Below are 16,353 nucleotides of genomic sequence, written 5' to 3' on the forward strand. Positions count from 1 at the left end.
CTTGGTAAGCGAACGCGTAACCAAGTGGCTACGAAGACCCCCCACTTTCAATTTTATAAAATTTGCAAAATTAGATTCTCTTTTGACGTAGAATTACGTCTTTCAGGAAGGGTGCCAAATCAGAGAACAGGTCACATTTTTGTGAAATAAAGTTAACGTTATTAACTATTTTCACAGCGAACAAACTCTGATACTTTGCACACCAATGGAATCGGAAATTCTCTAAGATTCGTTTGATATACTATACAGTACAATCCACTGATGCCTAAACAGTTTAAATTAATGAAAACTGGAAGCATTCTCATTTTCCCATATGTTTATTCTGCCGATTTGTGTGCATTCCCGAACAGAGCTGTCAATAACGAGCAACTGGTACATTCTGCCCGTTTTCAACATATTTGGTTTAAATAAGCCATCTGCGATCTGACGCCACATCATTCTTTGTGTCGACACCGACCGGGTAGCATCGTTGCTGGACGAGCTGGACGACGAGGGATCGAGTGGCTTTCTCAAGGCAATGAGGGTGGAGGTGTAGTGCAGGAGTAGAGTAAAGTTTTCCAAGAGCCTTACTCAAGGCTAGAGACGAATGAACTGAAAAACTTTAAAGTCGCTATAATACAAAACCTAACCTAACCTGAAGCCACACCACTTCTCGTTTGGTGGTCATCGAAGCAACATGGTTGCCGCAGAGCGTCGAGCGGGAGAGGATTGTTTTCTTGTCGGGTGACGGAGGAGTATGGGATAGTACTTCTTTCCACAAGGGCCCTTCTCAGGGCTAGAGGCGCAAACCAAAAATAGAATAGAATGAACACAGATGCGAGTAAGCTAGCATAACAGAACGAGCGGATATCATTCATGCCTAATGCTGGTTTCACACACATACACACACAGCTCGATATAAGTAGAGGAAGCCCTCCGTATCGATGTGTGCTACGACAAAAAAGAGCAGCATACGAGATTTTTTCCGTGCTAGTGTGGATATGGAAGAGTATCCAGAGTTTTGGAATATAGATATACACTGCATTTATTCAGATAAACGTATAACGGGTGTTAAATAAAAAATGAGAATTTTTTCAATCACATTTTTTTTCACAAATTTTTTTTTTTCAACGATTTCAGTATTTTTTATTAATAAGTATTTTCTTCAAAAAAAATGTCAGTGAATGTTTGAGTAAGGGCCGTGGTCTGCTGTTCGACGCAACTTTGTCGCGATGCTCTCACAAGAACGTTGTACGGCACTTACGTCCATTTTCCGGATTCAATTCCGGATTCTTGTAGTCAGTTGCTTCGTGTCCTTGGCCCTCCAATTGTTTTTATACACTAGGGCACTGAGTGAGCCAAAAAAAAAACCTCTATTGGACGGCACTGGAGCAAGTTTGTTGGGTTACGATCTTTCGGCACGAACGGGATCTTTTTCTCCACAAGATACGCCAGCGTCTTCTTGGCGTAATGGGAAGACGCCTTGTCCGGCCAGAAGACGTACTTCTCATCCGCGTGATGCTCGTTCAGGAACGGCAGCAGGATTTTATCGAGGCACTCTTCTCGATAGATTTGTTGGTTGATTGCCAGACCGCTCGGCTTAAACCAAGGCTTTGAAATGCCCCGGTCGGAAATGGCGATGTACAACATAACCTTTTTTTCAAACTTGTGCTTGAACTTGTATTTCACTTCAGGAAGTGTGGATGACTTGTCGCTGGAGTAGTAATTATCATTTCCTGGAATATGCGTTTTGGACAGCGGAAAATAGCTTTCGTCGTCCAGAACAAAAGACGTCCCGCGGTATTTTTTGGTCATCCACCGACACTGTGATTTAACCGTCTCAATCTGCTCCTCCGTGTACTCCGGCGACCTCGTCTTCTTCCTGCAGTCGATTCCTCCCATCTTGAGGGTCCGATGAATCAATACGTGGGAGCATCCATATTTCCGACCGGCGTCACGCAGGCTGGTTGCGTCCTTCTTGTCAAACAGCTTCTTTAACGATGTCTTCCTCTGCTTCGTCATTATCGTCACCGGACGACCACTTCCGACCTTCCGCTCTACGTTCAGGGAACCCAGGATACGATATACCGTACTGACAGGTACATTTTCTTCCTTAAAATGTGCCACCGTGACCTTTTTTCCTTGCTGGAAATGCGTTTCGTAGAACCGTACAATGCGTTCGCGCAGCACTTGCTGTTTCGACGCCATCTTTGCTTTGACTAAATTTAAACTAGCAAAACCAAACACGCCTACTGTTTCTAGGGAGCCCAAATAGCAGTTTTCTTGGAGAAAGAAAATTTTACGCTCTTTATTTGAGATACTGAAAGGTATTGAAAAAAATCTCATTTTTTTAACACCCGTTATTTCATGAAAGTATGCTTTCAAATTCCAGCAGGGTAACCTTACTGTTGCATGTTGTGGGGTTCGATCATATCTCAAACGGAATATAGGAGCAAAAGGGTTCATAGTTTGTGATCGATATCTGAGTGAGAAAGAGAAAGTCTGATGCGAGTTGAACCAAATAAACGAAAAGTGCTGATAGCTTTCGACTCTACTCGACTCTTTCGAGCTAAAAAGATATTAAAAAAATTCGATGCATTATAAAATAATATCCGAAGTGACAAACAAGTGGATTGAATACTATAATTACGTAGTTCTACGTCGAAAACTGCGGTCGTGTCCTAGATACAACCCATTAGTTTTTTCTTTTTGCTTGAATATAAAGTTCAAAAAAATTTTTCATAATTCGCCTTCGTTCAATAGAATAACCGATAAAATCTGAATAAATTATTTAAAATAATCGAAGTGTGAATTTGTATGAGAAAATTCTGAACACGGTGTATGTGTCATTCTGTGGGTAAGCCATTGACTATAATTCAATGCAATTTACGCTTCTACCCAATCAGGAGTGCATATCCAACGAACAAAATCCACTCCGTCAACAGGAGAGGACGAACTTATTCGATTTGTTGAAAATAAACAGTTAGTTTATCCCAATGGGAAGATAAAACGGGAATCAAATGAAAACTTCGCTTCCATGGGATGAGGAAGTAAATTGAAGAAAATGCAATACAAAAGATCGACGGCTTCGACAAAAGAAAATCGTTTCCTGTATGTTGTGTGCATCAAATGAATCTCATTCTGTTTGACCACCCACTGCAATCTTTACTCCTGAATGGGAAGTAGACAAACAAATATCACTCTTTTCCGTACACACCAAGAGATGTCCTCTTCACCGCTTCACTGGCGCTCCAAAGAAGATAAAATTTGCATAAAGCTACAAACGATTTTCTCCCTGGACTTTGTTTGCGATCTTCCAGAAGACCCACACAGCCACACACACACACACCGTCGCTTGGCTACTTTGTGTTCCTCTGTACCCATTTTCGGTGCAGTTCAACGACGTGTGCAATTGTTTGATTATACGCTCTCTATCCGCCCAAACCATGTCCGAAAATATTCCATCCTGCGAGCCAACTGCGAGCTCAGTTTGTGGTGCTTTCCGTGTTTGCTGCTACTGCTGTTGCTGCTGCGAGGCGCAATTTGCTAGATTAGATCACGTAGCTCTCACTTATCCTCACACCCCGGAGTCGCACTACACTGAGCTCGGAAACTGTCAGTTAGCGTTGTGTTCGGATACCCTGCCGGGTACGAGACAGAGCGAGAGACAGAGTAAATCATGTAGACTACCTTGCAGGCGCAATTTGTGCTTGTATCGGCACTGGACAGGGCTATTATTACCCGGGAAGCGTCCAGATATTTATCAGAGTTTCGTTGCGTTCTATTTTGTGTGTAGAGAAAATGGAAATATGCAACGTCATTGGAAATATTTTGGCTCGTCTCATTGTTTCACACCTGCTTAAGCACCTGGAAACAAGTGACACCTCGGCGATCACCAGCCAGCCGAAATGAGGGACGATTGTGTCACGTTAATTTGACTGGAGGTTTTAATCCAATCTCATTCAAACTAATGAGAGCAGCTGGAAAATGGGTATTTGCCGATTTCAGTGTTATATTTTTTTTCCACTATCAATTCGGCAATGTCATCAAAATTAATCGAAAATTATGATTAAACAACGGTCTCAACATGTGTCGGCCGAATTGATGATCAAATAACGACACACATAGTTGAGAGTGCAGACGACAGCGGCCGACGCTGGTAAACATGATAATTACAATGGAATTGGTCATTTGCGTGTGGGAGCCTTGGGAGCTGAAGAACGGCAAAGTGCCCCCGGAGAGTTATGTCATTTTAATTAATTCGTTAATAATTGATGATTATTGTTCGAGATTATCCCGAGTTTCAAACAGTGCACTCTGGCGGGGCAGGAAACGAACCTAGACACAATGATTCGACGATTTTGGAGAGAACTGTCACTCCATATGATTGCGTCAACGAGGGGCGATTACACTTCTAGTTAGCTATTCTTGATCTGCAATTAAATTGGACGGATTTCGCGCCAACTCGACCCTCTCAAAATTGAATGAAACTTTCTGGGTGTGAAGACCTTACCTAATTAAGCAACTTGACATACTTAGTTTTCCGAAAATTAATCTAGACCAGGGGTGGCCAAATTTTTGGGCATTACGGGCGACTAATTGTTCAAATGTTAGGCTGCGGTCTACCAACATTGACTGTATGACAAAGTCATTAGAAAATGAATCTAGTACTAAACGATGAAACAAAGTTTGAACTTTTCTGTACTTGCGCGCAAAATTATAATTGAGGGGCTTAGAATGCAAGGGGTGTAAGTGACTTGATCGAATTCTCTTCATCAACTTTTTCTTTAGTTAAAAACTCAACTGCAAGAACGTTCCAATTTCAGTTTGCTAGGTAATCCGATGGTTGAGGTTCTGATCTATTTTTCACATTGTCAAATACAGCTGGGAATGGATTTGCAGCTAAGTTATGACCAAAAGAGAGAGTCGATGTAGAGAAATCGATCAAATCACTTACACCCCTTTCATTCTAAGCCCCTCAATTCGTATACTCGCGCACGGTGTCACCGACTGTGCGCGTCTCTGTTAGGGGTTGTCCACATACCACGTGGACAGAAAAAGCACGATTTTATACTCCCCCCTCCCCCACCGTGGACAAACGTTCATACCTTTCCCCCTGTTGACCACGTGGACATTTTTCCTTATTTTATTAGAATAATTGAGGAAATAACCCGATTGCGCTTACATCAAATTCTAATTCCATTTAAGTTTATTTCAAATTTTACTAGCTGTGACCTGCCACGCTTTGCTGTGGAGCATTTAGGTTTTATGGCAGCGAAATGAGTAGCAAAACAAAGCATATGTTTCATGTGAGTTTAATTTTGAAATACTTGTAATACTTTTTCTATTATCTGTGAAGATATAAAGGCTATCTAGTATGCCAAAATGGAAACGCGTAATATACAATTGAATAACCCGCATCCGAAGCTTCATCACATAATTCCAAAGATTGATCTTGAGCAACGCCAATCGAATAAAAATAAATGGATTTAAAATCATTATCAGATACAATTTTAGTTCACGATTTTTTAAACACTTGCAAAGAAATGTGTTGCTACTACATGAGGGGCTTAGGATGAAAGGGGTGTATGTGATTTGATCGATTTCTCTACATCGAGTTTCTCTTTTGGTCATAACTCAGCTGCAAACTCATTCCCAGCTGTATTTTACAATGTGAAAGGTAGGTCAGTTAAGTCACTTACACCCCTTGCATTCTGAGCGCCTCACATAGAATACGTATTCAATACAAGATAATTGATTTACGCTCACAGCTTTACTTCAGAAGTGTGCTTATTCCATCTTGAACCTTCCTGAGGGGTTGGCAGTAACAATTATTGAAGTGGATTTTATATTGTGTCATAATATGAGTTCCATCAGTGGCGAGCTTTTCGAGTTTATGAAGTGCACAAAAACAAACAGAACAATTTTATATGCATAGATTTATTTAATCAATAAAAAAGAATTTCAAGAAAAGAAAAGATGGATCAGAGACCATGCACTGATATCTATAGATCTTCATTTGACAAAGGATTGAGGGGTAAAGGGTTGAAATTTCTAAGCGATAAAACGTTTTTGGTTTGCCTTCAAAGTTTCTATAAATTTTAAAATGTGTTCACAATCAACCTGATTATTTCGCTTCCATTTGATTCATAAGAGTTTCAGTAGAGCTATTTACTACAGAGGTATTCTCTATCGAATGATCTTTTTATCCTTTAATTTTGAATCAAGAATATTTCATGAAATAATGAACGCTCCGCAAATCGATGGTCAAATCTGCCCACTGCAAACTCGAAAATATTCTATATAACTACATGTTGTTGCTTTGACGAATGCAATATTTTATAACAGAGTTACAGCGTTCCAAAAATCACTCAAAATTTTTTTTTGAGTGTAGTTTTATGCCCACTCCGGAGTACGATCGGTCACAGGAAATCCTGGTTCATGGTTCATTTACACACCCGATTCACTTTAAGTCGTCAGCGCAATACGAAACCTTTTCCGCAATAGTTCCGGGAATTTTCAAAGGGTACTAATAGAGTATAAGAAATATATTCAACGTATATTTTTTAATTTTTCAACCGCTTATTGATCATTCTTCATTCAACGTCTAGATGGCTTTCAGAATGCTAGCGGGGAAAAACTACCACCTCTATTCCTTATTTCTATCGACTTGATAAGATTCCATTCTATATTCCGTTCAAGTAGTTGTTTTTGCAATCCGTTCAATCTGCTTCTCTTCGAACATTGAATGGGCAAAAAAATAGGGAATGCAAAATTGTTACTCGAACGAAATAATGGTTTCGAACAGAATGCAAATCCGGCGGAATGCAGAATCGGGGTATACATCAGAAAACTCACGACTCATTGATTTTTTACTAACCTTGCCCGAAAAGTTATTTGTATTGCTCTTCAGTTTTCCTTCGCTTGAATCAAAACATCACTTATAAAATTCGAACAGTTTACTAAAGAACAATTCAACGCCAAATTAATCAGCCGCTGCCCCGATCTACTGATTTTTTTCAAAACTTGTGCATTTTTGATTTGAAATCTGCTGCCCGATGGAAATTAGTTTTTGAGAAATCAGTTAAATTAATAGAAGGTTAATTGATTCCTCAAAAACATGAAGAAATATTTAAGCTGCTGAGAAAACTTTCTCAAAAATTGAATAGAATATCTATTTTTCTATCAATATTGTAAACTATTATATCTGCTTGAAAAATTGTTATATACAAGTTGTTTGGTAGCTGATCTGGAATATTTCAGGTGTATGATCAAAACTCATCTACGAAAGAATTATTGAGCTTTACCTTGAAACCGTTTTTTGCGTTAAGCTGACTTTAAATCTAAAATTACGCTGCTTGGCACGATTCAATTGCTTTCGTTTGAGAAAATTTTGCATAAAATTATGTAGTGAATCATTTAAATTATTGCAAGACAACAAGAAGGATAACAGAGTGGTGTTAAGGAAAGAATTGTAGAATGGTTGGAGAGTTTGAATTTGGTTGATAGAAATAATCCAGCTTATCATGCATTTTTGGAAAATTTATAAAAACCCATGAAAACACAAAAATTTATGTTTTATTTTTACCTTTGAAAGTTACTTGGTTCCATTAATTTAAATGTTTTACAACTGAATTCTACGCAAAATTTTCTTATCTTCCAAAAGAGTAGCATAATTATTCTAAGAAGCGTACCTTCTTAATTAAAGTCAGTTCAAGACATAAAATTCGACTCGAGAAAAGTTCAACATCTCTAATTGAGAATTGAGACCAAATGCGTAGAGTTTTTTCATCAAATATGATCCTTTCTCACCTCCTGAAATATTCCGAACCAACTACCTAATTCCACGTATATTTTTATCAAAATACTGGCTCAATTCTTTGAAGACTAGTGAAAATTGATGAAATTAAAATACTTTGGAAAAATGATTTTACACGCAATTCTAGAAAACATTATTATCTTGAGACTAACTGTTCTCGAGATGTAACAAAGTGTATAGAAAATTATATTTGAAGAAAAATCATTTACGCATATCATGAAATCTCAACCATTATGGAATGGTTTGATTTTTATAGTTTTAAACTCTGAGGGTCTATGCATATCCCGTGACTGTAAAAGTTCGATCATAGGAAATAGCTTGGTCACTCACAGTTTACGTGAGATACTTTTATAATCCAGATGTCACTGAAGAAGATTATTTATATGAGAAAAAATATATGAACGTTTGACTGAGTAGCACTCTCAGGCGGCTGAATCCATTTATTGATAAATACGGATAGTATTGAAATTCTTGAATATGTGTTATTTAATTTAATTTTGAATGTAAAAATATTCTTCCTGTCCACGTGGACTTGATCTATACCCCCTCCCTCCTCTCCGTGGATAAGCGTGGACATTGTCTTAGCAACACCGCCCCGCCACCCCCCTTAAGGTTGTCCACGAGGTATGTGGACAGCCCCTTATTCTAGGCGTTATTGGTAAAGGGTGTGTCACATCAAATTGCATCACGGAAAAAACGCTGTAGAAATTTAATTTTTAGGAATTATATCTTCAGCTTTCGCTTATAATCAGATAAGAGTGTATAGATCACGTTGGCCATGCTTCACTGTCAATTTTTCGTAAATTTGGAAGAATGTCGTCGAACGTGAATTAATCCTGTGCACTCATTTCGAGAATCCGGAGTTGTCACATCGGGACATCGGTAAGATGCTGGGAATCGTCCAATCCACGGTCAGCAGAGTACTTCGAGAACCTAACCATCGACCGGAAGGTGAAGAACGGCAAAAATGGATGCTCCGTCAGTGAAAAAGATCACAAGCGCGTAGTTAAGCAGTTTAGACGTGATCCGAGAAGTTCGGTCCGGGATGTCGCCAATAAGCTGAATTTTTCAAGTTCATTCATCCAGCGGACCAAGCAGCGCGAGGGCCTACGTACATACAAGGTTCAGAAGGCTCCTAACCCCGACGAAAGGCAAAACATGGTGGGGAAGACGCGAGCCCGGAAGCTGTACACCGAAATGCTGACGAAGCCGCATTGTCTGGTAATGGACGACGAAACCTACGTCAAAGCGGACTTTCGTCAGCTGCCGGGCCTGTTGTTCTTCTCCGCAGAGGACAAATTCAGCGTTCCGGAGGAGATTCGCAAGCAGAAACTATCCAAGTTTGCCAAAAAGTACATGGTGTGGCAAGCGATCTGCTCTTGCGGAAAGCGGAGCACCCCCTTTGTGATGACCGGCACGGTGAACGGGCAGGTTTACCTTAAGGAGTGCCTACAGAAGCGCTTACTACCACTATTGAAGCAGCACGAGGGCCCGACCATCTTCTGGCCGGATCTCGCTTCGTGCCATTATACAAAGGACGTGTTGGAGTGGTATGAAGTCAACGGGGTCACCTTCGCGCCAAAGGAAATGAACCCGCCCAACGCGCCGGAGCTTCGCCCAATAGAGAAATATTGGGCGATTATGAAGTAGGCCCTCCGGAAGAACCCAAAAGGTGTCAAATCGGAGGCGGACTTCAAGAGAAAATGCATTTCTGTTCAAAAAAAACTACAACCTGACGTTGTACAGAACCTTATAGACGGGGTAAAGAGGAAGGTGCAAGCATACGGGCTTGGGCTCGAAGTATGAATAAAAAGAAAATGCCAAAAGTTGTTTAATAGTTTTTATTTTACTGTCTAAAATTTTCAAAAGGATCGGTCTACTGGGCGAATTTCTACAGCGTTTTTTCCGTGATGCAATTTGATGTGACACTCCCTTTATTTATTTGAAGTAAAAAAAGATATAACTAAATGAAAAAAAAAACTCCAGATTTTTTTTCTTAAACTGCAGTTTCAATAGTCATTTAATTCAGGCTCGAGTACAGGAGGGTTAATTGAAAGAAAAACATAGGTGCTACTAATGAATGTTTAATGATACATTGTGTCGCCTAGTTGCAAAACCGGCCAACTCCAAAAGTAAAAATTTTACAGGAATGACGATTTTATGTAGCATCATGTCACCTGTTTTGCAGCACATCATGATCTTCGAACGCGTGTTTTATATGGAATTGAGCGATATTGGTGCTGTTTCTTACTACCAATAAGTGGAAAAATGTATCTAAGGTCTAAAAACCGAAAAAACGAATTAACAAATTTTGAAAAGCTCAATAAAATTATATTTGTATTTCATGAAAGAAAGTAAAACAGGATCATAGTTTTGACTACGAGTGCGATTTTGTGTTTCAGATCTAGAAAGTTATCAATTTTATAGCTTTTTTGCAGTCTTTATGTGTTATTTGTGTAAATTTTTCAAGCTCTTAGAATGCGAAGAACATCGACAGATATGAAAAGTAAAGGAAAGTTATATCTCTGCTTTCGGTTTGAAAATCTCTTTGATAAATTTAATAATTAATAAAGCAGTACATATACACAGCTTACAAAAGATTTCTTTATCACTAAGTCGAATCTGAGATCTTCCCGGATTCGTCGACTGTTAAACCAGAATCGCATCAGGAATGCTCAAGTGATAAGGATGACTTTCTACTAACCAGAATAATAAGACTGGTAGTTCCAAAAAGTGGTGATAGCGAATAAACTTATTACAATCTAGTTTTTTGTAAAATTCTTTGTTTTATTTGTATTTAGAATTTTTAATGAATTTCATAATTAGACAATTATAAAATGTTTCACTTCAATACATGATTGAATTGAGGATATATTGAGAGTTTATTTCGTTTTACACGGTTTTACATTGCAAAATCTGAGATTTCATTCTGCACGGTTTTGTCGGGAACCTTATTATCTAACATTTTGAAGATTTTGGGATTGTTCGACTACTTGAGCACCCCTATTATAATCAACACATCTGAGAACAACCTGCGCATCTCTATACAAATAAACTCTACACTCGCTTTGTATTTTTCTCTACACGAACACGAATAAAACCAGATACAAGTTAACAATAGTATGATTCGGTCGCGTTATTTTTTACTCGTCCGAAAAAATTCAATTTCCGAAAAATTAAAATACAGTCCACTTTAAATCGGAAGGAACATGTGGTCCTTCGAGCCGGATAAGGAAAAACCGGTGATAGTGGCTTTTAGAGCAAATAATTATTGAGCATTCGTCTGCTGTTGTAGGCGAGTGTAGTGACGCGTTAGCTGCATTTTGCACACGGCGGTCGCTTCGAAGAAAAAACTGAATATCCGTTGCTGGATATGACGCTAAGCCGTCTCTGTGAAAACGAAAAAGATTCTCGAAAATTCCGACGATACGATATCGTAGCCATCGATAAAGCGCCGTTGCATTTTATTTCCTGGAAGGAAAGTGAACATTCTAGAATTTTCTATAAGAGTCACTCGGTGCGGCGTTTTGTTTTTCTAAAAATGGCTGGTTGCTTTAGTGGTGTGAGTGAGGAATAAGTTTACAACACCGCCGTCTAAAAAAAAAAGATAATACACCGGGTGAATCGAACAGAAAAATAGAAGTGAATAAAATGGAAGAGCAAATGAAAGTGTTGGTTCATCAGAGAGGGGCAGTGAAAGGGAAGTTAACCCGAGTGAAAAGTGCATTGCGGCATAGTTTTGAAGAACCGAATCCAAATATTATGAACATCCATTTCTTACAACTTCATCAAAAGACGGTGGAGCATTGTTACCGCGAGTACAATGACTTTCAAAATAAAATTTACGAGCTACCCCTCTCTGATGAACGTCGTGCGGAGCAAATCGAAAAATACGTAGAATTTGAGTCGCTCTACAACGACATGGTGATACAACTGAGCATGTTGATGGGGCAAGCGACAAAAACTGCGGTTACAACAGAAGCTCCCTTACTAGCGTCCACTTCCGCGGACGTATACCAGAAACCTATCCAGCAATTTGTTGTTCCGGCCCAACCATATCTCCCACCGTTACAAGTGCCTTTGCCGACCTTCGACGGGTCGTATGAAAAGTGGTATTCATTCAAGTCTATGTTCACCACTGTCATGGACCGGTACCAGCAGGAAGACCCAGCATTGAAATTGTATCATCTGAGAAATTGCCTTGTTGGACAAGCGGCTGGTATCATCGACCAGGATCTAGTCAACAACAATGATTACGAAGCTGCGTGGATGGTATTGAAGCAGAGATTCGAGGACAAACGAATCATCATAGACAAGCATGTCGAGAAGCTATTCAATCTACCAAGGGTTGGACAAGAAAATGCTACTAACATGAGGAAAATGATCGATACGTGCACCAAGAATGTTGAGGCTTTGAGAAATCTTGATCTACCGATTGCTGGGCTCGGGGAACAAATGCTGGTTAATCTCATCACGGAGAAAATGGACAAAAAACTACGTGTCGCCTGGGAGGCTCGACAAAAGAAAGATGTTTTGCCGACCTACGTTGCTACGCTGGAGTTTTTACAAGAACAGTGTCGAATATACGAGAAAATCGACACGAAACCAATGACGGAGAGTGTTAAACCAAAGGCGGTGGCCAAGAGCCACACGCTAGTTTCAACGAGTGAACTGAAAAATGAACATAAGTGTCAAGTGTGCAAGGCGCATCATGAACTCTGGAAATGCGAAACATTTAGAAACAAAAGTGTCAGTGAGAAATATGATTCCAACGAAGTATCAGATTCGGTGTATTATTTGCCACACCACTGCGTGCTGAGGCCCACCAGTACGACAACTAAACTAAGGGTCGTATATGATGGATCCGCTAGAACATCCACGGGCGTTTCGATAAATGATGTTTTGATGACGGGACCAACGATCCAGAAAGATCTAGTCTCCATTTTGCTACGATTCCGAGGATTTCAGTACGTCTTCACGCTGGATATTCCCAAGATGTTTCGACAAGTGAGTCTCCAGCCGTACCTACGGATCTTTTGGCGTGATAATAGAAACGATTCACTGGCTGTCTACGAGTTATTAACGATAACGTATGGCCTTGCGTCATCACCATTCCAAGCTACCATGGCACTGAAGCAAACAGCCATTGATCACGGGAACGAATTTCCAGAAGCTGCCAAGGTCATCGAGAGAGGAACGTACATGGACGACATCCTGACGGGAGCTGATTCTTTAGCAGAAACGTGCCAATTGCAACGAGATGTGACCAGCTTGTTAGCGAAAGGATGCTTTGGCGCTCACAAGTGGTGCGCAAACCACTCCGAGATTCTGCAAGACGTTCCTGAGTCGTTACGAGGGAACTCGTTCGAGGTTACGGATGACAACACGAAGAATACTGTGAAGACTTTGGGCGTGATGTGGAATCCAATTGAGGATTGGTTTTCTGTGTCTGTTTTGGACAACGACGACGTCTCGGATGACATGACCCGAAGAAGGCTGTTAAGCCAACTGGCTAGGATTTTCGACCCGCTGGGCCTTTTCGGTCCGGTGATTACGATTGCAAAGCTGATACTGCGGGAAGTTAGTATGTTACAGATTGAATGGGACGACCCAGTCCCCTACGATATTTGCTCCAAGTGGAGGAGTTTTCGTAATGAAATGACGATGCTGAATGCGGTACATCTGCCAAGATGGATTTCCTCGAACGGGTTTTCAACCCTAGAACTCCACGGATTCTCGGATGCCTCTGACCTAGCATATGGGGCATGCTTATACTCACGTAGCGTTTCATCCGATGGTACCGTCCGAATGACGCTGATTTGTAGCAAATCACGAATATTGCCGAAGAAGAAAGCTAAGGATAAAGCTATTACCACACCCCGTGCTGAGCTGTTGGCGGCTGCGTTGTTGTCCAGACTTGTAGAGAAGTTTCTAGATGCTACGGAATTGGAATTCGTGACAATTAATCTATGGAGTGATTCTAAAATTGTGTTGGCATGGATCAAAAAAGGGCCTCAAGAACTGCATACTTATGTTTCGAATCGGGTAAGTGAAATTCAAAAATTAACCTCGAATTGCAGCTGGCGCTACATTCCTTCACACGAAAATCCCGCCGACTTGATATCTCGAGGAGAACAACCGAAAAAACTTATCAATGCGAATATTTGGTGGAACGGTCCACCTACGTTCAACCATGCTGTCGTCGAGACGATAGAGGAAGACGAATTCCCAAATGAAGAACTACCAGAAATGCGGACCGGTGTTGTACTGGCTTTATGTACACCAATTGAACGAATGCCGATTTTCGACAAGGTGAGCAGTTTTACGAAGGTGGTACGTTACATGATCTACTTGATGCGCTTCGTAATGTACATCAAGTCCAGGAAGAAGGAAGTGGTGAAGGGGCCACTTACTTCAGAAGAGAAAACGAAGTCGATACTTTTAGTAGTACGACTGGTTCAACGCGAATCGTTTCGACCAGAAATTGAGGCATTGATGAGCGGTGCTGAAACGAAACATAGACTCAACGGATTGAAGGCGTTCTTCGATCCTGAGGACGGCATTTTACGAGTTGGAGGACGTATCAAACGAGCCTTTATTCCGTATGACAGCCGTCATCAAATGCTGCTCCCTGCGAAACATCCGATCACCGAAGCACTTGTGCGGCATTTGCATTTGGATAACTTGCACATCGGGCAGAAGGGTTTGCTTGCTATAGTTAGGCAACGATACTGGCCGCTAAATGTGAAGACTACGATTCGTAATTGTATTACGTGTTTCAAAGCGAATCCCTTCAAGACGACACAGATGATGGGTGATTTGCCAGCCTATCGTATCCGACCTGCTCCTGCTTTTTCGAATACCGGAGTCGATTATGCCGGACCATTCTGGGTTAAGTCGTCATCCACTGCGCGTAAACCGATTATCACGAAGGCTTATGTGAGCTTGTTCGTGTGTATGCAGACACGTGCGATACACCTTGAATTAGTTTCTGATCTTACGACAGATGCGTTTCTTGCAGCCCTGAGACGATTCACGAGTCGACGTTTTGTCGGGGCCAAAACCGAACTACACGAACTGTGGCTGATGTTCCGTAATCAATATGCCACCGGAAAAATAATAAACTACTGCACCGATAAAGGAATCAATTGGTCATTTATACCACCACGAAGCCCTCACTTTGGAGGCATTTGGGAGGCCGGTGTAAAACAAGTAAAGTACCACCTGACACGGATTGTAGGAAACCGGAAGTTAACATACGAGGAACTATACACGACGCTGACGCAAATAGAAGCTGTGCTCAATTCGAGGCCCTTGGCATCCTGTTCGGATGACCCGAACGATTACACCGCCATAACACCAGCGCACTTTTTGATTGGGCATGAATTACAAGCTGTAGCCGAACCGTCCTACTTGAATTTGAAGCAGAATATGTTGTCTAGATGGCAGTTAGTGCAAACCATGGTACAACATTTTTGGAGACGGTGGACAGCGGAATATTTGCCGGAGCTTCAGAGTCGAGTTAAATGGCTGAAAAAGAAGAAAATATCCGAGGGGGGCCTAGTATTGCTTGTAGATGAAAACACACCTCCTCTGCAGTGGGTATTAGGTCGAATCATAACAACTCATTCTGGAGATGACGACGTGACGCGCGTCGTTACAGTACGCTCTGCTAATGGAGCAGAGTTCAAGCGGGCAGTAACGGAGGTGTGCTTGCTGCCGCTGGATCAGGAGAATTGAAATCTACAATCTCAAAATACAAATCTTGTATTTTTCTCTACACGAACACGAATAAAACCAGATACAAGTTAACAATAGTATGATTCGGTCGCGTTATTTTTTACTCGTCCGAAAAAATTCTATTTCCGAAAAATTAAAATACAGTCCACTTTAAATCGGAAGGAACAGGGATCATTTACTGAATCTGACCCTTTCAGCTGGAATAAAGCGATTAAATTTTTGTGTTCCCGATATTATTTTCGCGTGATTGAATGGTTCCTCAAGCTCACTAGCCTTTTTTTTGTATGCTGTTCTTTAGATAAGTACCAGAAATTCAATTTCGTGATACGTTTGTCATTCTGTTTAACTGCTCAATCATAAACCTCTAGTGCTGTTTGGATTGTGTTTCCATAATCTTGGGCAAAACATGGTCTCTTTGCCATTCGTTATGGGACTCTATGGGACCTATTGCATCACAGGGTCCTTTCCCGTGGTACAAATTGAAAATCGAAAATCGAGTACATCGTGAAAATTGTCCAAATTCAAACGCTTATTGCTCAGTTATTTCATGATGGATTGATGAAATTTTTGCGTCAATCGATTTCGGCACTCCATAACAACTTTTTATATTGAATAAAATAATATATGTCATGAAACTAACTGTCGAACAATTGAAAAATCTCAACCCCTATCCTAACGGAAATACCCACTTCTGATTGGTCGAAATTGATGACACATCCAGCGGGTCCCTAACAGAGACATCAAAACCAAGCTGCCTGTGGGAAATCGGCATTGCAAATAAAGGACGGACTCGATTATCCGGAGTATTTTATTTT

General features: G+C 40.7%; 1 protein-coding gene across 1 annotated transcript; it reads left to right on the forward strand.

Annotated features, from left to right (window-relative positions):
• The first annotated feature begins 11,449 nt into the window (after positions 1 to 11,449).
• LOC129763518 (uncharacterized) lies at positions 11,450 to 15,538 on the forward strand. The gene has a single exon (XM_055762664.1). It carries the CDS (start codon positions 11,450 to 11,452, stop codon positions 15,536 to 15,538), a length of 4,089 nt encoding a protein of 1,362 aa, XP_055618639.1.
• Positions 15,539 to 16,353: the final 815 nt, after the last annotated feature.

Source organism: Toxorhynchites rutilus, chromosome 1, assembly GCF_029784135.1.
Source record: "Toxorhynchites rutilus septentrionalis strain SRP chromosome 1, ASM2978413v1, whole genome shotgun sequence".
Lineage (NCBI taxonomy): Eukaryota > Metazoa > Arthropoda > Insecta > Diptera > Culicidae > Toxorhynchites > Toxorhynchites rutilus.

Bases quoted from the DNA above. Each gene is read 5' to 3' on its own strand.
- LOC129763518 (XM_055762664.1), top strand. From the start codon at position 11,450: ATGGAAGAGCAAATGAAAGTGTTGGTTCATCAGAGAGGGGCAGTGAAA.